This window comes from Tyto alba, unplaced genomic scaffold (genome assembly GCF_018691265.1).
Source record: "Tyto alba isolate M040663 unplaced genomic scaffold, T.alba_DEE_v4.0 Super-Scaffold_7, whole genome shotgun sequence".
NCBI classification, from domain to species: Eukaryota; Metazoa; Chordata; class Aves; order Strigiformes; family Tytonidae; genus Tyto; species Tyto alba.
The window spans coordinates 13,567,251-13,592,236 of record NW_024881328.1 but is presented as its reverse complement, the minus strand read 5'-3'; the positions used below and the strand labels follow the sequence as shown (position 1 = coordinate 13,592,236).

General features: G+C 45.9%; 1 protein-coding gene across 1 annotated transcript in view; it reads left to right on the top strand.

The window, feature by feature from the left end:
* The first annotated feature begins 24,815 nt into the window (after positions 1 to 24,815).
* Positions 24,816 to 24,986, top strand: part of SLC15A2 (solute carrier family 15 member 2) — a 66,239-nt gene continuing 66,068 nt past the window's right edge. Inside the window, exon 1 of the mRNA XM_033003542.2 lies at positions 24,816 to 24,919. Coding sequence (XP_032859433.1) covers positions 24,853 to 24,919 — 67 coding nt within the window. The 5' untranslated portion in view covers positions 24,816 to 24,852. The remainder of the gene's footprint in view (positions 24,920 to 24,986) is intronic.

Sequence of the window (24,986 nt, the reverse complement as noted above, 5' to 3'; positions counted from 1 at the left end):
ATTTCTGTGTTAGGCCCTAAATAATTTGAAGAAGATATTTTTATGACCCTAAAGCTGTTTTGGTTTTCCATTTAGGTTTGGTCATATAATGAAAGATACTGCTGTTGTCTACAAGCCTTCCCTCGTATGTAGCCTAAGACCACATCCATTAAGATGGTCACAGCTGGAGTCCTTGCAGTGCTGGCAGCAGAAATCCCCTGGCTCCATCCATTTGCAATCATGGTCATGCTGGAAACCTGCCGGGACCCTGGAGCTGATCCCTGGAGACAGAAATATCCTGCTTGTAATATTCCTTGTTCCGAATGGATCTTTATTCAGCTAAAAGCCTACCCTAGCCTGGAAACATAAACATGTTTATTCCAGCATATTTCAGAACAATATTGAGAAATTTCCTTTAGGTGGCAGCAGTCGTACAAGAATATTCAGCCTCTTCTTTAACACTCTGGGCTGCTGTGGTGGCATGCTGAACATAAAGCCAGTTTTACAGCCCTTTCATAGCCTAACACATGTGAGTTTTTATTTTCATTATTAGAACAACTTGTCAATGGGCTGAAATCATGAATCAAGACCCCCTCACCTGTCTGGCCAACCCTTTAGGTGTCTGTATGTAACTGCTATGACAGTTTGGACACCTAACAATATGGAAATGATGCAGTCCCTGCCTAGGGGATCTCAGCCCAGACACGGTATCACCTATGCATAATATTGCAATGGAGTGTGAAAAGCAAGGAGATGGGGGGGAGAATGCTCAAGATTACTGTGTTGCTTGTTCACCTGTTTTATAAGTTGATGCAAAACTATCAACAGCCTAAATACAATTGCAGTAGAACTGCTAAACTTTGCAGAATTCACCATCTCTGGGATGGTCCTACTGCTTGCTTATCTGCTGGGAAGCCAAAAGATATTTCTGTATTCCTCCCCTCATTTTCTGACTCTTTCTTCCTTCAGTCTTGTTTGCTTTGGAAGGAAATTCCCAGCTGCAGTGTCCATCACATTCCATGGGTTTTGAAGTTTATGGTCTGCTTGTGACACAAATAAGATGGCAGAGCCCTTTCCCTTTGGACACTGGTATGCCTAGGGGTCTCTCAGGAAGAGGAACAGGGATCTGGATGTGTCAGCTCTCTGAACTCCATAGAATGCAGCAGAGGCTGAACTATGGCAGTTATCTTTCCCTCACCATTAAGTGACTGATATGGAATCTAGCTGGTCACCCATGGTTGGAGACCTACAAGTGATTGCTCATATGCTGCTGTATAAGAGCCTGCTGTGATTCAGACCCTTCTGCTTTCTGGATTTGAAGGCCTCAGACTCCTCATTTCTTAGTGCTGCTCCATAGGATAAATCATGGGGTTTCCTGTGTTGGGTTCCTACCCTCTCAAGCGGGCCTTGAAGTGGCATCACCTGTTTGAAGAGCAAACAGATACACTTGATCTATACATTGCAGTGATTTGTGGAAGCTACTGGCCGGGTGGTGTTGGTTCCAGTATCCTGGCATTCTCTGTCATGCTCAAACGTCCTTCCGTTCATTTGTCAATGAACAACTACCGTTGCCTCACACCCTCCTGGAGCCTGGCCATTTATCCAGCTTTTATGGTGAGTAAATAATATGCTCAGTTATATGTCTGGAAATAAGGTTCTGTACAAATTCCTCGGGCAATCAATATACAGAGTTGTTTTATGTTAGAAATAGCTTGTTCCAAATGGCCATATATATCTTTATTATACTCTAAATTCTCACAGTGTCACTGGAAGCCACATATGCCTTATTACCCAGCTTTGGTTGCAAAGCAAACTCCTTTCCTCCTTCCTTTTCCAAACCTCTTTCTCTCTCCTCCCATCCCTTTGGCTCAAGGCTTAGGAATTAACTGACCGCTCCAACACATTGCAAAATTTTCTTCCCTTCCTGATACAGAAGTGTCCTCTTGAGAATTTTTTTTTTTTTTTTATCCCCTTGAAGACCCCAATGCAGCCTTCTTCCAAATAAACAAATCAGACTTTGAATGTCCATGCCTACAGCCTTACTATTTTAGATGTGTTTTCTCTGTCAAAATTATTTCTATGGCAAAAGCCTTGAGAGCTCCCAGCCAGCACTGAGCCCCGTTCTGTCAGGTGCTGTACCCAGTGCACAAGATGGCTTTAGACAACAGTTTTAACAGATGTCATCTGAATCCTCTGGTTAAGGTCTCTCCAGATCCAGTGACTAGTCTGAAAGGTTTGTGAAAGATAAAGTTTTGGGATGTGGGCAGTCAGATAAAGTAAGGACAGTTCTGGCCACATCATGGAGTACAGACTGCATTGGCATCACAAGCAGGGATGGGGGAAATGGGTGGTTACTGCCCCTCAACAGTGGTGGGGGGATGCTTCAGAGGCCTGTGCTTTAGCTAGAAAATCGCTAGCAGTGGTATAGGAGGAGGTTTTGGGTAACTGTGAGTCTTCTCTGTAGGCAAAATGTAAAACAATTGGGTGAGAGGCAGAGCCCAGTGATATTTGCAGATGGGGAATAAGAGCTCTTGAACACAGGCATAGCTGACCCCCTAGAAGCACTCCCATTCTCCTTCCTGAGATGGGGAAATGACAGCTACTTGCAGGCTTAAAGTTATGGGCATTGGAGACAGCAAAATAAACAATAATAGCTTGAAGAACAGACAGAAAGATGAAGCATGGCTGTGCCCTGGGAACAGTGACTGCTTGCTCAGCGTGTCTTGCTGCTGTACACCAGCTCAGAGTGGGTCCCACCTTCAGGCTTTATATTACTTTAGGGGAGGTATCTCTTTTTACTGTTCTTAGTACTGTTGTGCTCAGAGACAGCAAGCAGGGATGTCTTGCTCTGGTGCAACAGTAGCAAAACTCTGGTTAAGTGACAGCCAGGGACTGCTGTGGAAGAGAGGGGTGATGCTCACAGGGGTGAGGAGCATGAGTTGTAGCTTACCGTGGGTCTCAGCTAAGCTCAGAATAAAGAAATTTCTTTGCAAATCCAGCATGTTTGAGCAGAAGTCCTGAGAAGGCAATTAAAATGCCTTGCTGGGAAACCATTTTTGTTTTTCAGGAAGAGGGTGGATAATCGAGTGCATCCACATTGCAGGGCTGGGCCTGGGTGGAGGGGCTAAAACATGGCCCACAGGTCTGGGACCAAGAAGTTTCTCCCCGCCAAGTGAGAGTTCCCCTCGGAATAAGAATTTCTCTAGGCCAGGGGCTAGTGCTCTGCTTAGCACAGAGATGCTCACATCTTCAGCTGTGGAGATACTAGCTGTGGCTGAGCCATGACCTTGAGCCAGGGCTCTCAGGGGAGACTTGCTGCCAGCTCCGCAGTCTGACAGAGAGGGGACAAGTAAAGTTGCTTAGCATGGTTACGTGACATGTTTGGGAAGGCTGTTAGTAAAACACAGCCAGAGGGACTGGCTCCAGCCCCCTGGGACAAGGCCTGCCTCTCTGTGAGCATCACCTCCTTGTGATAAACAAGGAGTGAAACTCCTCCACAGCCCCCTCAAGACCAGTACTGCTTGTGTGGGGAGGCAGAGGTCTGCCAGAAAAGCCAGTGTAATCCTGCAAAATGAAGTCACAGCTGGAGGCAACGGGCACATCCTTTGCTGGTGTAAATCATCGTGACCTGATTGATTTTAGGGCCAGCCTTGGTATTGAAGATGTCGCAAAAAGTTCCTTTGAAGGAATCTTTAAATAAATGTTCCTCCCTTGGTCTCCTGTTAACTTGCCTGTGATAACACATCTGCAGCGTGCTATCAGTGTGGAGCTTGTTCAGGAGAAAAAGAAAGAAGGAGAGAGACTGCTGTTCATCTTATTGACTGCTTATTCACTTCTTTAAAAGTAATTAGGAGTTTAATCAGAGTTTCTATGGATTTTTTTGTGAATCTGTAATTAAAATCTGCACAGTTCCCTTGCATTATATACTAACTTTCTCCTAGAGCTGCTCAAATATCTTTAATATTCTCACTTTCTCTAATGGAAACTGTCAAGTACCCCGACATAAAAATGGACAGCTAACGAAACCACTGCAACAGGCTTCCAAACCGCAGCCCCCAACAGGTTTTTGTTGTTAGGAAGGGTCTGATCTGTGATAGCAGCCCAGGCTGTAGGTTAACAGGCCTGATCGACTCCAGGCTGCTTCTTCTCTAATGAATAGAGATGTTTCTTTTCATCAGTGTAAAGAGTGCAGCGTATGGAGAGGGGGAAGGGAAGAAGAAATAAAAAAGAAGCCATCTCACTGCGTGGGGATGGAGCCAGTCTCTTGATAAGCTTTCAATTAAGAGCAGATTAAAATTAGGTTTATCTTCTCCTGAAAATGGCAATGACGTTAATATAATAATACAATGTAATAACTTAATAACCCAGTTGGAAGTGACTCACCCACATTGGAAAGATCACGGTTTTGCTGCCTAGTTCTGAGGAGGTTAAGTGTGCCCATCCCTCATTCCTGCAGGTTTGCAGGAACCTGTGGGTAGAGGCAAAACTGGGCAGTAATTCATGGCCTGGCTGCTTCTCCTCCCTGGCTGGTCCTCAGGGCAGTTGAAACATCTACCTCCAGAGCTGCTGGGAGGTGAGAGTTGGGTCGAGTGTGGCTGGGGACATGATTAAGGGCTCTAATTTGCCTTGAAATGTAATCCTCCTGATTATTACTGTATTCCTGGAGGAAGATCTTCACCTGCTGGCAGGCACTGCATTTGGAGGGTAGCCAGGGTCAGCCCAGCTTTCTCTCTCAGCAGCAGACCTAACAGTGCTTGCTTCTTCATTAGCCCCTACCTGGTGGGAGGGCTCTGTGTGCTTGGCCCAGGCAACCAGCAAAGGACCAGTGTCATCTGGTGGCCCCAAGGGATGGTGAGACCCTGGTCTGAGCCACAGGCAGGAAGAGCATTTGCCTCCTTGTGAGACCCAGGGTTTGGAGCAGCTGGTGCCCACGTGCAGCCAGGTGTCACCACCACTCCCTGACACACAGACCCAACAGATGGGCACAGCCCTGGGACGTGGCTTTGTTCAGGTTGCCTCAGGTGTTGTCTGGGAAAACCAGTGAGATCTGGTCTCCTTTGCCTTTCCTCTTGCTCTAATGTTGGTTGAACTGCTCTTTGTGCAATATTTTGAGTTCCTTGGTGCCATCCTTCATTGTTTAAGGCCACAGGGAGCTGATTTGGCCCACGTGTCTGAGTTTGCATTCAGACACTCAACTGTATTCAGATCACCCTTGTAAGTGAAGAAAGTCTCTTTTCTTAACCACATCAGTTGAACAATATGTTCCCGAGCCTGTAGGCCAGTCTGGCAGCTACAAGAGAGGATTTTCTTCCCTCAAATTGCCCCCAAACTACCTGTCCCCTCACCCCAATAAGGCCCAAGGCTCCCAACAGCATCAGGAAAGTTGGTGTGTGGCCAGCTGATTTGGAAGTGTATGTTGAAGCTATGCTAACTTGGGCCACTGCTTCAGATCTGGTCCCCACCAATTCCTCCTTGGCTCCTTTCAGTGTGCCACTGACTTTTCACAGTTTTTGAACCCAGCCTGGTCCTGGAGGAGTATTCTGTTGGCATTTCTCTTGCATGTTGCACAGAGGTGTAAGTAGAGCCTGAGGCTCCACTTTTCTTGGTACTCTATTAGCACCTGGCTCCTACCCCAAGCAGTTTGGTAGTGAATGACAAGGGAGATTTGAGGTATAGACGTGTGACAGGTCTGTCTGTAGAAACAACTATTGAAGCTCAGCAGTGCTCCATTGCCTGGGCTTCACGACTTACCTAATCCCTTTGCTCCACCAAGGAAAGGACAAGGTCCCAGATCTTGGAGGTGTAGCAGCCAGTGTCTGGTGGTGCTAGGAAAAGATCCAGGAATCAAACACCCACAGCTGGTTGTTCCCTACTTCTCACTCCAGCCCATCACGTGCAGTAAGGACTATGAAATCTGCTGGCCTTAGGGGGAGCTTATCTCCTCTGTTCAGGTAAAGGAAATAGATTTCCTCTGCCACAGGAGAGTGATAGTGAAAGCTGCCCTGTGCAGTGTTTGCTGTCCTGAGCTCAGGTGTTGACCCCTGCAATTAAGCCAGACTGTAACCCAGCAAGAGTCTGACTGAACTGGTGTACGTGGGAGAGTGCAGCTGCTTGTTCAGCTCATGTCTGGATGAGGCTGGATGATCTCGGACATGCCCTTTGGTTTCAGGCACAAAGCTGGTAAATCCGTTCCGGCAATCCAGACAAGGTAGCATTTTCCTGTTCTTCCCGGACAGAGACTACATTGATTTACTTATGTCTGGGAAAAGCAGTCAGAAATACTTCTCAGGTTTTTTTTTTTTAATAAACCACCCCTTGAGATCATAGCAGTTCACTTTCCCTCTAATGGCTGTGGTGATTTGAATGCAGGATGCATGTCTGGTTTACAGCTGCTGGAACCTGTAATCCTGCTGCAGATTTGGGCCTGCTCCTGCAATGAGCACCAAGTTGTCTGCTTATAAAACTGTGTGGCTTTGTATTAAATCCCTGTGAGGTCCAGGAATCAGCCTCCCAAGGTCCTGATTGCCAGAGGAAAACCTTTGTAGACATTTCTTCTATAAGGGTCCACTAGCTGGAGCTGGCCTTGATGCTTTCCAGCTGTTATCACTTCAGTGTCGGTCATTCTGCCTGAAGAGTTTTACTGTTAACACCGATCCACTGCACCTCCTGCTGATCAGTGCTCTGTTGTCAGATGTGAGTCAATGCCTACTGTCCCCCTGGGGGGCTGCTCACATTCGGTATCCTCTGCACACCCTGCAGAGTGGGTGTGAAATGGCAGATTTCTCACCATCCCTTGGCAGAGGTAACTGGTGCAAGATGCTAACACCATACCTGGCGCTTAGCTCCTCCACGAAGCTGAGATGATCAGCCTCAGAGGGAGAGGCAGGAAGGAGCTTCCAATGCAAGGTAATCTCGGGTGTCTTTAGCTCCCTCTTCATTGGGCTCTGCCAGCTGCCCCCTGGATTGAGGAGATCTGATTTGGCTGGGAGTGATTTGCTCATCTCATTTAATGGGTTGATTAATACTGTAGCCTGTAACTCATGAGTCGGAGAAAGGTATTTGTATCTGTGCCTTACATGGTGTTTTATGGAGGGGGCTATAAAACTCTTCCCTTGTTACAAAGGCTGTTGTCTTTGTCTAGAATCTGGGCATTGAGATTTACCCATGAGAAGTGCTCAGATTAAATGGGTCATCTTCTCAGACAGAGCACTCAACCTCTAAATAATAAAGTGTAACGATATAGTAATTTTTAGCTGACAATGTCTAAGCATTTGAATGAGTTACCATGCTTTTGTGTGCTGGCCACTGTTATATGCTGGAGATTTCCTGCACTTCATTGTGTCAGTGACTTGCTTGTGCCCTTGAGTCTATTTAGCTGAAAACAATGAATTAAAGCAGCTTTCCGGTAAGACAAACACTACCTATGCCCAAATGCAAAACCCTTCAGAGCACTATTTACTCATGTCTGACCTCTAATATGGGCCTAACCCCTCACCTTTTGAGTTGAGTGACTCACTGTGATGGACTGCAGGATGGGTCTGCTCAAGCCAGTGCAGGTGCAGGGTGGACAAGTTCAGTGGTAAAGAAAGTGAAAAACAGTACGCAACTGAAGTAACAGGGAAATGTCAGCCTGGAGAAAAAAAGACTAGATTTCTTTCCCTTGGGCTGTGGTTTTTCTATCAATAAAATGGAGTGTGTAGGACTCTTATGGTCTTAAAACTCTAGCTTTAATTCAGAAATGCCTCTAATGCCCTGGAAGTCGTCCCATGGAAAGTGACAGCACAGCAATGATGTGGCCATGACTAACACAGTTCCTTGTGGTTTTCCTTCTCCCATTCCTAGTTGTGCAGCTGGCAATATTAGACTGGGAAAAGAAATGGCTTGAAAGCAATTAAACTGGGAAGTAGTTAGATCCTCTGTAATAGCTGTAGGGTGGGGAGAGCAAAGGAAAACAAAGGAAAAAGGGGAAAGGAAAGGACAGAAGAAAGGAAAAGGGAAAGGGGAAAGGAAAAGAGAGAGGAAAGGAGAAAGGGGAGAGGGGAGAGGAGAACAAGAGGTTTCTCAGGTGTAAAAAGGACATTGCATGAACTGCATGAGATGTGGCATCAACACCAGGAGCAGGAATTTGTATGTCCATCCTGCACTGCTGCTGGGGCTCAGTTCCTTTACCCTGCTCTGGTTTGCTTTTGAAGGTCACTCAGTCCCCATCTGGGATCAGGAAAAATTGTCCCTCATTCCTGTGTTTTGTTTGGATTTATGCTGCTTTAGAAGGTTAAGCTGTGTCCCGCTTTCAGGTACTTCTCTGTCCCATCACCCACGTCCCATGATAACAAATTTGGTAAGTGCTTGCTTAGCTGCATTTCCCTCCAGATACCAGTAAGACAACTGCATAAATTTGCTAACAGTGTCAGGGGCAAAGGAAAAATAAGGGTTATGTTGCAATGGGAGTCTGATTTTTATTGTAGCAATATGTGTTGTTTTCTTGAGCTTTGGCCTGTATTATTTTGGCCTGATTTTCCAGTGCTTATTTTTTAATAGTTTTACATTGACTGACACAGGAGACTACTTATGAAATTGTAATAGAGAAATTCAAATGTTGCACTCTGTAGAAAAAGAAGACATTCACGTTGTGCATCATAAACAGAGAAATTTAACATTTGACAGCAAGAACAAGCTCAGCTGATTGTGAGTGTTTCTGAGGATGCTTTCTAGCTTTGTCCCCTCTCAACAGCATAGTCAGGACTGGGCCTCCCACACGAGTGTGTGAAAGGTCCTTGTCTTTATTCCTGAGTGGCCAGGGCTAGACAACATTGATAACTGTGTTCAGTGTTCGATAAATTGTGCTTATTGTTGTTGAAAAAAAGTAATTCCCCTTCTGGCAGTGAAGACGGTGTGATTTGTAAATAGAAGTCTGGGAGTGGTGCTGTGGCTGCAGATACCGCGAGGGTTTGACAGAAATGCAGCAGAGCCGGATTACGTATGTGTCGGTGTGCGGGAGCAGAACAGCCCTGTCAAAACTGCAGACTCTGCTTGCCAGAGCCACTGCCCTGGACGAGACACTGCAGAAAGCAGATACTGTGCAAAATGGCTCAGGTACCATAATTCCCAGCCATGCTTACTAAGGGGGAATTCTTCAAATTACATGGAACTGGAAAAACAGGCCTAACAGCTTCATTTGACATGATTTCAAATGTGAAATATCTTTAGGAAAAGTATCTTACATTGGCCATGTTGTAGATACTGAAATGCCTACTAAGGCTTGTTACACAGGTCATGGCTGTTTTCCTTTGAATAGGTATTGGTTGGCTTTTATATATAGAGAGATGTTCTTTCAAAGGATCTCCACTCACCTAGCATGCTTTTGTGGATTTTCAGCTCTCAGGAGACTTTGCTCTGCTCTGATTTCCCACCTGGGGTTCTCTTTGTCATTAATTTTCTCTGGAACAGAAGGACCTGAGCTGCAAACTCAGGTGCTAGAGGAGGAGCATTTGGGAATATGCCACTTGCCCTGTTCCTGCACTTTTCCCTGAGAGTCTTTTGCTGCAGTTGGAGGCAGGCTCCTGACCAAGGTGGACACACATCTATCCTGGCAATGCTGTTCTTTTTTAGTTATTCTTGTTTTTTTCCCCCAGCACTTTGCCACCCCATCTCTGTGCTGAGAAGTTGATTGAGGACATACCTTGGCCTCTTCCCTGCCTTGAGCCTGGCATCATCTACAGGCTGGATGGAGAGAGGGCAATGAGCAATTCAGGTACTGATCCCTGGCTGCCAGTTTATGCAGCAACACCGCAGGACAAGCCGCCCTTTTTAAAATATAGGATTCTCACAGTAACTGCAGATATGCTGGATCATCCCTTGCAGCACTTATCTCCCTGATGCGTGCAGCCAGCTCCCTGCCCTGGGCCTGGCCACTACTTAGTCAGGATATAGATGTTTAGTCTCTTTTAATTTGTTCCTCAGAAATCAACCCCAGTATCCTCCCAGCCATTTCGGCTGCCTTTCTCTCAATGCCATGTAGTTTGTTGATACCCAGACTGCTGCTGGGGATTAAAAAATTTATATGTGTATTTTTAAGCAAACAGCTCTCTGCACTGAGCTCTTTGAGAGCAGCAACCGAAGGCTGCGTGCATGGAGGTGTACGAAGAGGGGAAGCTGGAAAAGGGAGGAAGATCCACCAGGATGTTTGTTGTCTTTCCCTGGCCCCATTGAGGACCTGCTGAGAGCCCATGCCTCATTTGGAGTCTGTCACCTCAGTCATCAGGGAGCTCTGCTGGAACAGGCTGGGAACAGGCTGTGCTGGTGCCAATGGCGCTACACAAAAAAGCATTCACAAATAACGAAGCTCTGAAACACCCTGAGCAAAACTGTCAGCAGCTTGAATTGGGGTCAGTTGTGCTGAAGGAGAGAAGCAGGCTGGTCTGGGGGAGCAGGGAAGAGACCTCCCCCTCTTCTGCCTGGCTGGGGGAAGGGGCCTCCAAGGCAATGGGAAGCGAACCTGTTCCTGCTGACTGTCCCTGTGAAAGCTGGTCTCTGGCAGAGGACCTGTCCTGGGTTCGTCCTGGTTAACTGCAGATCCGGGTTTGGTCACCCTGGTCTTCTTCAGGTTTCATGTAGATAGCCAAAAAAGCATCCTCCCAGCCATAGAGCTTGGCTTTCTAAGGCTGCTGTAGGCAAACAGACTAGCAGTTCATATGTCCTCCTGTATCTGTGACGCCCTGAGCAGCCATGGACAAGTTGCCATCTTGCTCACTTTCCCCTTTTTTTTGTAACATGGTTATAATGCTAACCTACCAGGGGGAGGGAGGAGATAAGGAATGATGTTTGTGTCATTATGGCTGTCCCTGCCTGAGAAGCTGCTGCTCCCAGAGAAAGGAGGTTGGTTTTGAGACTAAGGCAGAAGGATACTTGCCTTTGCCATTAAACTAGTGGCTGGCTCAGGCCACATGATGACACCTCTTCATGCTGTTTCCTTAAAACAGGAAGGCAGATCCCCCCAGGTCCAAGCAGCACCAACAGTTTTTTTAGCTTAGCTCTGTACCAGCCAGTCTGTCATCGCCATTTGAAGGTGTTATGCCTCTGGCTAAAGGCAGCTCTTCAAGTTGAGTCATAAGGACCCACCACAGCAGGATATGTAAAACATTGGCTTTCCACAGGCCATGCTTGCTTCATGAATCAACTTTGAGGGAAGAAGATGAGATTTTTAAGGCTGTACTGAGTGGGAGCAAGGGGCAGATGTGAGTCCCAAACATTCCCCATTAAGCAGTGTCAGGTGCCTTTCATGGGACTGTCACATGCTAGGTGAGAAGGGGCTGTGACCTATGCAACAGGACTCTTTAGGGCTCAGTGGCAGTGGGCATCAGGTGTTCAGTGGGATTTGTTCGCTGTTGGTTGTGACTGAGTTACCACTGGCAGAATGAGCCTGGGGAGCTGGGTTGCAGGAACACTTCAGCTTCTCTGCAAAGTCAGGCAGCCACTTAAAGAGCCTGTTGTGGTTTTTAAGCAGTACAGACATATTATATATATCATGTTACTGTTAAGCCTTGGTGCACTCTGGAAATGTCTGGCATTCTTATTCTTCTGTTAGCAAAATGAGGTTTAGGATATTTAAGTGACCAGAATCCCAATAGGTTTCTGCATGAGGAGAAAATGGAAAGGTAGGGCTGTTGTCATGCCTTACCACAGGCATTAGAAGTAATGATCAGATGTTCTTAGCTGTGCTTATTCTTTATTTCTAACATAGTTTTCATAATAGAAACAAAATTGGAAATTAGAGAAAATGTCACTTCATGTTAATAGATCATAAGAACCAAGTCGCTCAGAGGATATAATCCTTCCCTGTACTTGTACATAGATGCCGGGTGTGTTTAACTGTTTCAGTGCATGAAATACTGTAGGGGAATTCTCAGTGCTTTCTTTTAACCCCTTGCTTATAGTGTTTTATATTTCACATGAGATGATTGAATGAAATTAAAACTCACCAAATCTAGGCTGATGTTTCCCTTACTTGGTGCTCAGGAGCTTACGCTTTGGAAGAAGATCAGCATGTGATATGAATGTTTTTGGGTGCTCCTGGGATATTCCTATGTGGTCAGAAGCTGAGAAAAGTCGCTCTGTTATTAGGAGGTTTTAGTTTGCCAAGGAGTGTCTACCTGTCCCTGAAAACGTTCTTATGGATCCACAGTCAATAAAAGGTTGTAAATTATTGTTATAAAGGGCTGACTGTTTTAAGACAAAAGAATAGTTCATTTTCCAGGTGAAAACTTGTCCCAAAGATTATGACATTTTCTGAAGGTGCCTCAGAAAATATAAAGTAGAGACAGGAGATGAACCCAAGTCACCTGACATCCCATTTGATGATCTCTTAACCAAACCACCTGCCTGCATTATGGGAAACTCAGCAAGAAACATGGGTAATGAAACTGCCCAGAAAAATGACTCTGCTGCTATGCAGCAGGTAATCCTTTAGATTTAAGAAATGGCATAACTTGTAAGGAGGAAGTTTACAAAATATGTCATCTGAAGACACTGCCATGTTTAATGCATTTGGTGCCAATGATTTGCTTTCCCTTGCTATACTGTTTACAGAGCAGCTGGTGCAGAGCTGTTGAGCTTGCTATTGAAGATGAAAGGCTGGTTGTTTTTCAAAGCCCTTTGTGCCTCTTTGCTCCTAACTGGAGCTGTCAGTGCAGATGCTTTTTATTTCCTTTATCATTGGAGGTCTGAAGTTCCTTCTCTAAAGATTTCCTCAATTCAAAGGAAGATTTCCTTTGCTCTTAGTCCCAAAAGACCTTGGAGGGTCTTTGCTCTTTTGTTTGGGCTGAATATTCCACAGGCAGTGCTTTCGAAGGACTGCTGAAAACCTTTAGCCCCCAGACAGCCAATGTCCTATCTGAAGTCCTTTGATGAAGTCATGAGGAAATCAGTCTGTCCTGCTCATTTCTGTGGCCTGGGAATGAGAACACCTCTCTTGAACTATATAGATGGAGTGAAAATTTTCCAGTAATTATTCATTAGTGGTGTTTACAGTGTTACATAAAGGATGAACCTTCCCCCCTCAAAACAGCCACAGAAATCATGTGTTAGATATTGTACAAACACCCACAAAGAGATGTTCACGGAAGTTGTTTAAAAGCCAAGTAATCAAGGGAGCAGAATCTTGCCCATTTCAAAGCTGAGGCACTGAAGCTATAGGAGATCAAATAATTTGCCCAAGATCATGACAGGAAGGTGAGACACAGCTGAGAATTGAAACCAAGATGCTGCTTTGGTACCTTAACAACCTGATTTTCCTCGTGTGCCATCTCTCATGCACTGAAATAGGCTGAACTACAGGATTTTCTCTCTCATAGTCTTGTCAGCTGGTGGTTCTACTACTTTGGTGGGGGAGCTATCTTAGAAATCTCTCTGATCAGTCATTAAATGTGCATGATCTCACTTTTTTTTAAAAAATGTTCTAGCCAATGAGTTTCTCTCATAGCTGATCTCATTGATCCTCAATGGCAGTCTGAAGGGCAGTCCCTGCAATGACTATTCCAAGAGCTCAGCCTTCCCTCCTAGCCTGCACCAGCAAGGTTATCAGTCAGTCCAACTGATGCTCCTAAATGGCTATGTTGCCCAACTGGGAGGCAGTCCATGCAAATCTCATAATGAAGCTGTACTGAAAAGAACTGAATCCTGAGTGTTCTACAAAGCTCTCCCCATCAGTGCATTCAAGTGACTTCTGACTGATGAAATGCTCTTCAGCTAAATGTGCTTTTCATCTGTAAATGTGTTTTCTGTAAATGATTCGTGAAAGTGATTCCAACTGGTATTTTTCAGGTTGCCCGGTAGAGGCAACTGCAGGGCAGAGAGGAGCTGCAGCTGAGCTGCTTGTGAGTTGTGTGGCTGAAAAGCCCACTAGCTCAGCCACTCTCAGCTGAATGGGAGAGAAGCTGTCCCAAAGTCACAGTGTTCACAATGGCCAGAGTGGGTCTTGCTCTCCCTGATGAGCAGTTTGAACACTGAGCAAAGGGTGAATCAATACTGCTGTGTGCTGAAACCGAAGGAGGAATGCCTCTAGATACATTTCCATTTTCAGTGTTCTCCGCTTATCAGAAAGTGATGGCACCTGGACACTGGGAGATCCAAGCAACTATCTGCCTGTACACATAAAATGTTTAATTCCTGTTTCATTCCTTGTGGTGGGGTTTACACAGCAAACCACATGCAGAATGCATGCAAACTTCCTCCTGTGCATCCACACGTGAGCTACTTCTTTGCTCTTACTGATTTCTAGTCTCAGTTCTGTAATGGGTAATGCATGAGTATGAGGAGGGTGACATTGCTGCCAAAGAAAACTTGTGTCCTGCATCTCAAGTAGCAGGTCATAAGAGAAGTGTGTAAAGAGTAATCAAAATGCTACCACTGAAGGTGACTGCCTCTTAGTAGGGAATGTAGTTCTTTCTCTCTCTGTTGTATTTCGCCAAATTGCATAATATCAGTGCAAAAAAACATTCCCCAAACCCAAAAGGCTAGATTAGCTTCAGTCACTCCAGAAGTCTGTACAGAACTGGAAAGTTAATGTGAATCTTTTAAATCCTAGAGCATTGCCCTCACTTTGTTTCCTCAAACAGCCTGGTCTGAGAATGGCACAAATTCTCTACCTGATTCTGTTACCAACTTCGCCGATTTCTATTTTTAAAAGGTTTTGTTGATTTTTATTCTGTAATTTTTAACCTCTTCAAAAACATCCCAAATGCACTGTGTTCTCTCCTGTCATAGAATTCCTTTGTCTTAATGATTAAGAGATTGATCACCACTTGCAACAGACATAAAAGTTTAAACTGTACATAACTGTTCTCTGTACTAATGCAATAAAAGTGAGTTTACTTTTACAGTGGTAATTTTAGCAGCAATCTAAATCAACACACTGTTGATGATCAGACAAATCTTCCTTTAAAGAGAAATGCAGTGCAGGTGAGCTAGTTAGTATTATGGGCACATTATTGTCTTTACTTTCTGCAATCAGATTTTATTCATGCTTTTACAATAGGTGTAAATTTTTATATTTCCTTAGGCAAGCAGAAGAATGAACTGAACTTCTAGAAATGTACTTAAAATAGGCAATGGTGATAAGAAATAGACAATCCCATACAATATATAAAGTCAATGGATTAGAGTGCTGAGTTCTGCAAATGGACAGCCCTGCCATGCTGGGGCTGGCAGTCAGACAGATGAAAAAGAAAAGCTTGACTGGTGGTGGTGTTCAAAGTGTGACGAGGTGTTTTCTGTATGGATGTGCTAGGGAATTTGGGAGGGGGTGAATGGTGGGGAAAAAATTCTGTGGTATGAGGCACAGCTGATGGATGAATAGTGTCTGAAAGAGGAATCACCTTGGGTGAGGTTGGAAGGACTTGCTCCTGTGACTGAGCTGGGCTCCCTCAGCTGTGCCTTGTTATCATCCTTCAATCCCAGGCTGCCCTCAGCCATGACCAAGTGTAAAAGTAAGTGAGACCAGGGAAGTGGCTTTGTACCTTTGTGTGATACAGTGACAAACACTGCAGAGAGAAGAGCAATTCTGGAAAGCTCTGGGTTTGATGCTCTCAAACAGCACCAAAAACGTAGGGCAGCCAGTTTTATTTTCCCATTCTCTTGACAATGTTGCTTTAAAAGTTGGAAGAAATCACTGTTATATTGGTGGGATAAAGTTTCATGAGTGCTCATGTCATGGAAAAGCCTGTTGCTCCACATGACTGCTGCACTGGCTCAGACAAGCAACGTGCTGGCAGCTCACACTTACACCACTTCCATGGGTGGAGCTTTTGTTTTTCCTGTTTTCTTGGTCCAGCCAAAGGAGCCAGAGTCAGTCACTAGGATGCTCATCATGCCTGTCTCTGGAAACTCTAGATGGATTATGCCTGCAGTTGATTTGAGGATCACCACTCTACTTATATCAGGAGTGCAATTCATGTTGGCTCTGAGGAGAATCTGTTCAACTGAACAACTAGACAGACATGTTAATTATTATTCTTTCTGCACCTTTAAGTGTCTGCATAGTCCCTTGCCGTCCCCTTCCAAAACAAGACCACCCTTGAACCAGTTTGAATGCTACATGCAATGCGTTGCTCCCACCTGACCGTTCTTCATGCATGGCTGCGCGACAGAAAATGCTGAGGTCCTGAGGCTGACCTGTCTCAAACAGGAGCCACTGTCCTGTGTTTTCCTTTCTGTAATCTTTTAAACCACCCTCCCATCAGACTGCTGTTTTGTAAAATCTCATGAAAGTTGGTTGAAAAGTGCCATCGTTGCAATTTTCAAACAGAAGGAGAGAAATGGTGGTGGCAGATTCAGTGCAGTATAACTGAAGACAGCGACATGCATTATGTTATAGTTGGCCTTTTTAACTCTGATCCTTTCATTTTTTTTATGAGTGGCAAGGTGACAATAAGTCAGCTTAGGTTGACTGTTCCTTGCCCGAAGCGCCATGCCAGTGTATCAGGAGATGGCTGTGTCGTGGTTTAGGTCCTGATTGGCAGCCAACCACAATGCAGCAGCTCTCTCTCCCTACCCCTCCGGCAATGAGAAGGGACAGAGAGCCAGGCTTGGGGTTCAAGATAGGACTGGGATGGGGAAAAATCCCCCTTTTATGATCACGAGCAAAAGGCAGACTCATTAGGGGAAGAAAAAAAGAACATACATTTATTACAGACACTAACAACACATAACAGAGTAGGACAGTGAGAAGCATTGCCACACCTTGAGAACACCTTCCCCCCACCCCTCCCTTCTTCCTGGGCTCAGCTCTGCTCCCGATATCTCTACCTCCTCCCCCAGTGGCGCAGGGGCAGGGAATGGGGGGTGCAGTCAGCGCTGCCACTTCCTTCATCTTCGGTGAGGGGAGTGTCCGAAACTTGTTCCTCCTGCTCCATCGTGGTCCCCCTCTCACAGGAGACAGTCCTCCACAAACTTTCTCCGACTTGAATTCCTCCCATGGGCCGCAGCGTTCCCCACACTGCTCCGTCATGGGTCACTAACTTCCTCCGACTGGATTCCCTCCCATGGCTGCAGCCCTTCCCGAGCTGCTCCAGGCGTGGGACTCCCCCGCATGCTGCAATCCTCCCAGCACTGAATTACAGCAGCGGGGCTGCCTTTTCCCATGAGACCTCTGGCCTTCTTCGGGCACAGCACCTTGATCAGTCTGAGCAGGAGCAACAGGCCATAAATCAATGTCTGCTCCACCGTAGATCTTCATGAGTGGCAGGGGGGGTCCGCCCTGCCGTCTCAGCACAGGATACAGGGGGGTCTCTGCTCTGGCACACCTCCCCCCTCCTTTCTTCCTCCGTTCCTCCACTGACCTTGGTGTTCATGCAGCTGCAGCAACTCCTCCTCACAAGTCCCACTGCCCGTCACCACGTCCCTTCTTAAATACGTTATCGCAGAGGCGCAGCCTATTGGCTCAATTTCCCAAACAGAACTGAGGGAGCTTCGAGAAGCTTCTCACAGGGGGCCGCCCCGATAGCCCCCTCCCCTGCCACCAAAAAACTCCACCACTCACTCAACCCAGGACAGGCTGTGTGATGGCCTCCTGTACAATTTGAATGTTAAGCCTTGTATGTTTGCCAGTCTGGAAGATTCCTCATTAAAGCAGTTCTTATCAGTGCAAGTTCAGATCCTGTGGTGGAATTGACCTCCTTTGCAACCAACTGGGATGGGCTAAGCCATGGCCTAGTTTCTCAGGCCTGATCAAGCTTTCAGAAGAACCTGTTTCCCTGGGCAGAAGTAGGCTGCACCTTTTTGAGTTGCTTAGTCATTTTGGTTCACATAGCAATGCTATGATGGGTATAGCAGCCTGACTTGCCTTGTCCTGGTGAGCTAGTGTCTCCAGGGACTCTGAAGTCATCTTTTCTGCAGTGACATGTAGGGCTGGTCTTGATATATGCTTGTTTTTTCCTTGGGGACTCAAATGGAATCACCAGCTTATTTTAGGTGGGCTGCTGGAGAGCTGCTGAATAGCAGTGAAGTTGTATTTTGATACCAGTGGGGAAGTCCAGGGCTGATTACCTTACCCATAACGGGTAGAATGAGCATGGAGGACTTCCACAGCTGATGGAAAGGGAAAAGACCAGGGATGGAGAGGCTGTGGATCAATGGCTTTCCACATACTGAAGAAGAGAGAAGCAAATCCATCTGTCAGCTGATAGTGATAGCCCATCACCATGGTTCTGGAGTGACTTGAAGGACAAACACTCTCCAACTGCATGCTGGAAGCAGAAGGTTCAATGAAGTGGGCTTCTGTTGTATGCCCTGAAGCCAAAGAACATTTATTTCAGGAACAACCCAGTGCTAGCAGTGATGTTTCATATAATATCCTTTGGGGCAGGTGCTTGGCTCTGGTGCTCTGTGTAAGCCAATTCTTTGTCTTGCTTTTGGCTTTCCTTTGCCTTCCCATTTCTGGCTCACCTTGGTTCATCACATGTCAAATTACTTTCATCCTTGCTGCCTGCCAGGATGGGGCATGAGCTGAAAATACAGTAGAGCAGAAGGTACGGCATGCATAGCCTCCTTTCACTGGCCAGATACAGCTGTGCAGTCCAAGCCTGTGGTCCCAAAGCTCTTTCCTTAGCCTGTGAACAGTCAGGGAGCCTGTTGCCTTCAATGACTCTTTTGCCTAAGAAAGTACTTTTTGACTTGTCCCTCTTCAGGCCATTCGTCCACCCTCTGATGGAGAAGAGGAGCTGCTCACTGTGCTGTCCAGGCTGTGTTTGGCCATCCTGCCATTTGGGCAGACCTGCTGCCCTTTTCTGGCTTGCACATCAATACCAACTGCCTCAGGCAACCACCCAAGTGCATCTGCCACAGCTTTACAAAGCAGCTGCAGCTTTCATTGGAAGGCCAGAGTCATCTATTCTGCATGAATGGGTCTGACCAGCTTCTGGCAAATCTCTGCACCACTGGGATGTGTGGTAAAGAGTGAGGGACTGACTATTCCAATAGCATGACTAGAGCAAGATTTAGAGCAGGATTTAATCACTGTAAGCAATGGCTCTGCCCTGATGTGGTTGCTTTTGAGCTTTGAGCTAGAATGAGTCTGTCTTCTTCCCCTTTTAAAGCCACCTGGATCCACAGTGTCTAGCAGAGTCACGGTATCTGTCACACAGGCAGTTTTATGGGTGCCCATGGACTCAGTTTCAGTGGTGGGTGCTCTCTCCATGGAGAAGTTTGCTCTGGCAGCCAGCACATAGCTGAGGTGTCTGGGAATCTGTCCCAGCAAGGGAGGGCTGGATGGGGTGGATAGGTGGGGCAGATCTGGCCTGACCCATGCAAGTGTCAAGTAGCCATCCTTTTTGCATTGCCCTTCCCTAAGAGTAAACACAACCCCAGAGCTTGTCCTCCTTGGCTGGCCGGTAAATGAGCCATATTTACTGAAGATACAGCAGAGGCAGTGTAAACCTGTATTGCCACCCATTGTCAGTAACCTGCCTCACTGCATATACTTTGTCCATGCCAATGCACTGTTAGGAAGATGGAGAAGTGGCAAGAGAGTGCACTGGCAATGCAGTTGTGTTTTAAACCCAGAGGTCAATTAAGCACCATGCAACCTCTTGATCACTCCTTCCCCCTCAGGGATGGGGAGGAGAAAATAAAACAAAAAGCTCTGGGATTGAGACAGGGGCAGGGTGGGATGTCTCACCAATTCTGGTAATGGGCAAAAGACAGATTCCACTGGGGAAGAAAAAGAACATCAATTTAATTTGAACACCACCACCACTGATTTACCTATCAAACAGAGTCGTACAGTGAGAAATACAACCACATCTTAAAAACACCTTCACCACATCCCTCCCTTCTTCCCAGGCTCAGCTTTGCTCCTGATTTCTCTAGCTCCTCACCCTGACAGGCTCAGTGGGGCAGGGGCGGGGGGGGAGAGCTTGTGGTAAGTTTATCACCCACTGTTTCTGTCACATCTTCCTCTTCAGGGGGAGGACTCCTCACACTCTTCTGTTCCAGCGTGGACTCCCTCCCACGGGAGACAATCCTCCATGAACTTCTCTGACATGAGTCCTTCTCACAGGCTGCAGCTCTTCAAGAACTGCTGCAGCATGTGCCCATTCCATGGGCTGTAGTCCTCCCAGCAAAAGGACTGCTCCAGCACAGGCTTCCCACAGAGTCCCAGCCGTCTTCGGGCATGGTCACCTGCTCTGGCATGGGGTCCTCCACGGACTGCAGGTGGGCATCAGCTCCACCAGTGACCTCCATGGGTAGCAGAGGGGGCAGCCCTGCTGCCTCACCATGGGCTGCAGGGGAGTCTCTGCTCTGGTGAAACTCCCCTCCTTCTCCTCCTCCTTTCTTCAGCTGGCCTCAGTGTTTGAAGAGGTACTTCCCTCACTACTCCTCCTCTCAGGTTCCCCTTCTTAAATACATTATCACAGAGGCACAGCCACCATTGCTGATGGGCTCAGCCTTGGCCAGAGGCAGGTCAGATGTGGAGCTGGGGGAGCTCTGAGAAGCTTCTCACAGGAGGCACCCCTGTAGCCCCCTCCCCTGCTACCAAAACCCCACCACACACAAACCCACCACAGCAGTTGTCTCCAGCTCTAGGAGATCCAGGAATTTAAATGGTCTTAGAGATGCACATTTCCACCTCACCAGAACGTCTAAGATTTTCTAAATCTTCCTGTCCTGAAGCAGAACAAGCTGCCTGCACTTTGAAATGAATGAAAACAAGAAAAACATAGCTTGAGTCAGTCAAAATGTTTTTGTCATGTTTTATTTCAATTGTGAGCTTTTAGAATGTGTTTGCAGATTTTTTAACTGTAACAACTAAAATCTTTGAAATGACATATTTGAATAATTTTGAAAGTTTAATCTCTCTCTCATTTCTTATATAAAGACAATCTTCTCAATTCCTTTCCCCTGCAAGCCCACATTTCTCACTAGTCTAAGTAAATCCCTACTTCCTGCTTAAAAAATTAAATCAGTTGGTATAATCTAAATCTGCTTGATTCAATTATAAAGAGCTTTTTTAGAGCTGCAAAGTCAGGGAGTTTATCTCTCGAATGCTAAATGGTGTCAAAGAGGTCACCACTGGACATAAAATCAACCCCAGAACTAGTTCTTCCTAGGCTTCTGTCTCAGTTTTAAATGCTGGTAATTCTGTCCTTGATTTGAGTCAGGAAATCACAATGAGAAGCTTCATAAAGCACCTTGAAATTATTTTATAGTGAGACACCAAACAGAGATGCGCATCCACATGTTTTACAATCCTAACTGCAAGCAAAGACATTAACTACTCATTTACTGGCAGTTGATTCCAAATCCCTATAAAGAGCTTTAAGAAAATGTGTGTTCTCGAGTTTTACCCTCAGCTAAGTCTCACCTCATACTAGATCTTGTAGTTACTTGGCTAATAATGTGAGGCACAAAGGTACGAGCCACCTACCAGCTCAGCACCACAGTAAATCTATTCACTCCTTGCAGCATGTATTGGTTTTTAACTAGACTTTGCTCCAGCTCTGCGTCCCTAGCACACAGAACAGTCTTGTTTGTGACAACCCACTGAAGTTAGTGGAGTTACACTCTTACATCTCTGGATCTTGTCCTACAGGCTTCTCTTGGTCTCCTGCAGCTGTGTATGCCATGCCACAACTTCATCCTGGTGTGTGACCTGCCACTGGACAGGATGATGCCTCCCCCAATGCTGGCATATTAAAATGACTGGATGTATACATATTTGTATGTATTTTGATGATATATGATACCTGTAATTGTTTGAACAGTTCAGCCTGAGGGAGGTTGAAGTTGCCTCCAGATTTGCAGATGTTAATTTTGAAAAAGAGAATCAATCATTAGTTTTCAATAAAGAACTTGCTCCTTGGGAGGTGGGGGGAGGGACTGAGAGCATTTCCCCATAGGGTTTAGAGTTCATTAGTGCACCCATCAGGGAAAGTGTGCAAGAAAAGTGCAGTCATATGAATATTCCTTATTTACCCTCTGAACCAGTAATTCAGAAAAAAAGCAATTTCTTCTGAATCTGAGTTCCAGGTGACTGCCTTTTATCTGAGCTCCATTAAATTATTCCCTTGCTAAAGTCTCATGAAATAGGCTGTTTGCTCCAGCAGCCGTTGGCTCCCTGAGATAATTTTGAAACCAAAACATTCTGTTTTTATTAGTAATGACCCATCTTCCACTCTGGTGACATGAGGGGCTTGAGGAAGGTGTTTGTGCCAAGGTGTCAACTTTCTGCCCTTAATCCCTGTTTCTTCACTGGCATGGGGACAGGCTGGGTGAGTTTATTCTTTCTTGTCACTCTGGCTGTGAGTAGCACCGGGGTACAACAGAAAGACATGAGAGCATCTGGCAGCAGTCAACCAAGTCAAGCAGCTCCACCCAAGTCAAGAGGCAGTGTTCTCAGCCCCGCACTGACTGCACAAGCTTGTAGCTAGGTCCCTTTCACTCTCATTCCTGCTGCAGTGTCTCAGCAAGGTCTCCTCTTTTCAGTCTCAGTTATGATAATTTCTTCCTTCCTCGTTGCCCCATGTGATTCATCCCCAGGGTTTATTTCTGTGTGGCAACCACTAGGCATAATTTTTCTACAGTCTCCTGTTTATTCTGGATTTACACATTGCAAGTTTCCTACGCAGTCCTTTTTAAAACAGAGATTTATTTGGTTTTACTGACTCCGGTCAAAGTTCTGAAATCCCACAGGGGTGTAGCATTAGGGACAGACAGATGTGATGAGCTGGGGCTGCTCCACATACCAAGTACAGCTGGCTGAAAATAACCTTGACCTTTTTATAAACTGAAGTATTGTCCAGCCCTGTTTTCACTGACCTGACATATTAATGTGCTAAGGGGACTGGGCAGGAGAACTGCCTCAGCATTTCCCAGGTGTATTTGTTTGGCCCATGTTTGCCTTGACAGATTTCTTATTGTGCATGAACTCTGAGGCAGAATGAATATTTTATAAAGCTTTTTATATCTCTGTCTATGATTTTTACAGCAAATTGAGCTCCCCTCATGTCGTATTGCTTCTCTTCCTTCCTTTCCTTGGTGACTTTGCAGTCATCAGTGCCTGAATCCCTGCCTTTATACATCTCATTTTCTCTGCTCTCTCTGAGGAGGGCTCCATATCCATGACCCAGTGTATTGTGGCTTTGATACTAGTTACTGGGGTCTGAAAGGAAGTTCACATGGCTTGAGCAGACTCAGGCCTATCGAGGTGTGTAGAAGAACCTAGAAGTCTGGGATTCCCTTCCAGGAGCAGCAATGGGAACTGCAAGCTTGTTGTGGGGCTTTCAGGCTCCTGCCTCCATGCTGTGGAGCCTGGAAGCCCCCAGACTCCAAGAGTTTGCAGGGTCCTGACTGTGGAAATGAACTGGGTTCCCTGGGCAGCCAGATGTTACTGTGGTGTGGGGACCCAGATGTCCTCACTCCAGTGCAGTCCTGCCAACATCCAAGGAGGAGATTCTTCCTGTCAAACCATTTACTACAGGTTTGGCTCCACAGACAAGGCAGCTCCTCCTGCTTCTCACCAAAATAGGTGAGAGGAGAATCAGGCTCTTAATCTCAAGGGATCCAATACCATTTCACCATGTTCTCTGAATTATTCCATCACAAGCATCTTGAATGTCTGGTTTATCTCCTCTAAAATGATCAGTATGCTGCTCATCAATCAGACTTACTTAACAACTAACATGCCACAGGTGGTTTAGCAACCTGAGCATTTGGGCTGAAATAAGTGCATTCTCTGGAGCCCTGTGCCTGAAGTGGGAGGGAGCTGCTGGTGCCTTTGAGACGCTTGGGTGCTGTGGAGATGGGGGCATGGGGTGCCTGGGTTCATGGCCTGCCAGCATGCCACCTGTATCAGACTCTCTTCCACAGCATACCAACTCTTGGGAGCATCAAATTTCACTTTTACAGCGGATTACGAAGGCAAAGCTGAAGAAAGTGAAAACTTCTTTTTTCTCTTGGGCAATTAAAGAACACAGGTTATTTTGCCTTAAGAATACAGCTCTACCTGCCTGGCTTGCTCCTACTTCACTGCAAGCTGCACTTGAATGGCAACAGTGATTCTTGCATGTGTAGAAAGTGAGGGCACCTAAGAAGTGTTCAGCACATACAGGAGGACTGGCTTTTTGGAGAAGATGAATAGTCAGTACAGTGAGTTTCCCTCCTGCTTGCTATTCACCAAAGCCTAAATCTAATTTTAGGCATTAAGCTGAATATGAGCTCTTGAAAACATATGGTATCAATTCTGATTGCTGATTACTTTTGGTAAATTGGCTTGATACAGCCAGATCCTTTGAATTGCTTTCCATTCCCCAACACGAAATGTGAAAATGGGAGAAAGCTCTAAGGTGAGAGATACCAAGGTCTAGCCAAGCTAGCTCTAACACAATATCTGGTTTAGCTGTCTATCCTCCCTGTAGGACCAGCTGTTTCTACAAGAGCACTGCTCTGGAGCACATGCGAGTCAAAAAAAGACCCGATCAACAACTCTACACTTACAAAGGCACTGAGCGGTACAGAAAATATGAAAGACTCCCCTGAAATACATGAACAGTGAATTAAAGAGTTAAAAAATCCTCAAGAAGCTTCAAGTTTGCATACAGAAATCAGAGAGGGGAGGTTCAGCAGTACATTTCTGTGGCCAAACCCACAGATGAAGATTAACTGAAAGCCTTCAGGGACAACAAACAGAACAATGTTACTGTGAGACCAAGAGCTTGTTTCACCATTTGTTCTCTGTATGTCACCATGGTATACGAGTGCTGCTGTGGGTACAAGAAGAAATAATCTTATATTCATTCCCTACATTCATTGCAGACACATCCTGAAGTTTAAACAGTTCATCGTGCTCTTTTTTTCGTATTGGACCACTTCACTGCTTCATCCATGGAAATCTCTCCATCTGGGGATACTCCACCAACACGCTTCTTGGAGACTTGCTGCAGATATTTTCGTAAGTAACGTGCTTTGATTGTGTTCCTGTTCTTTCCGCGTTCCCTGGCTGGGAGTGCTTGAGCACA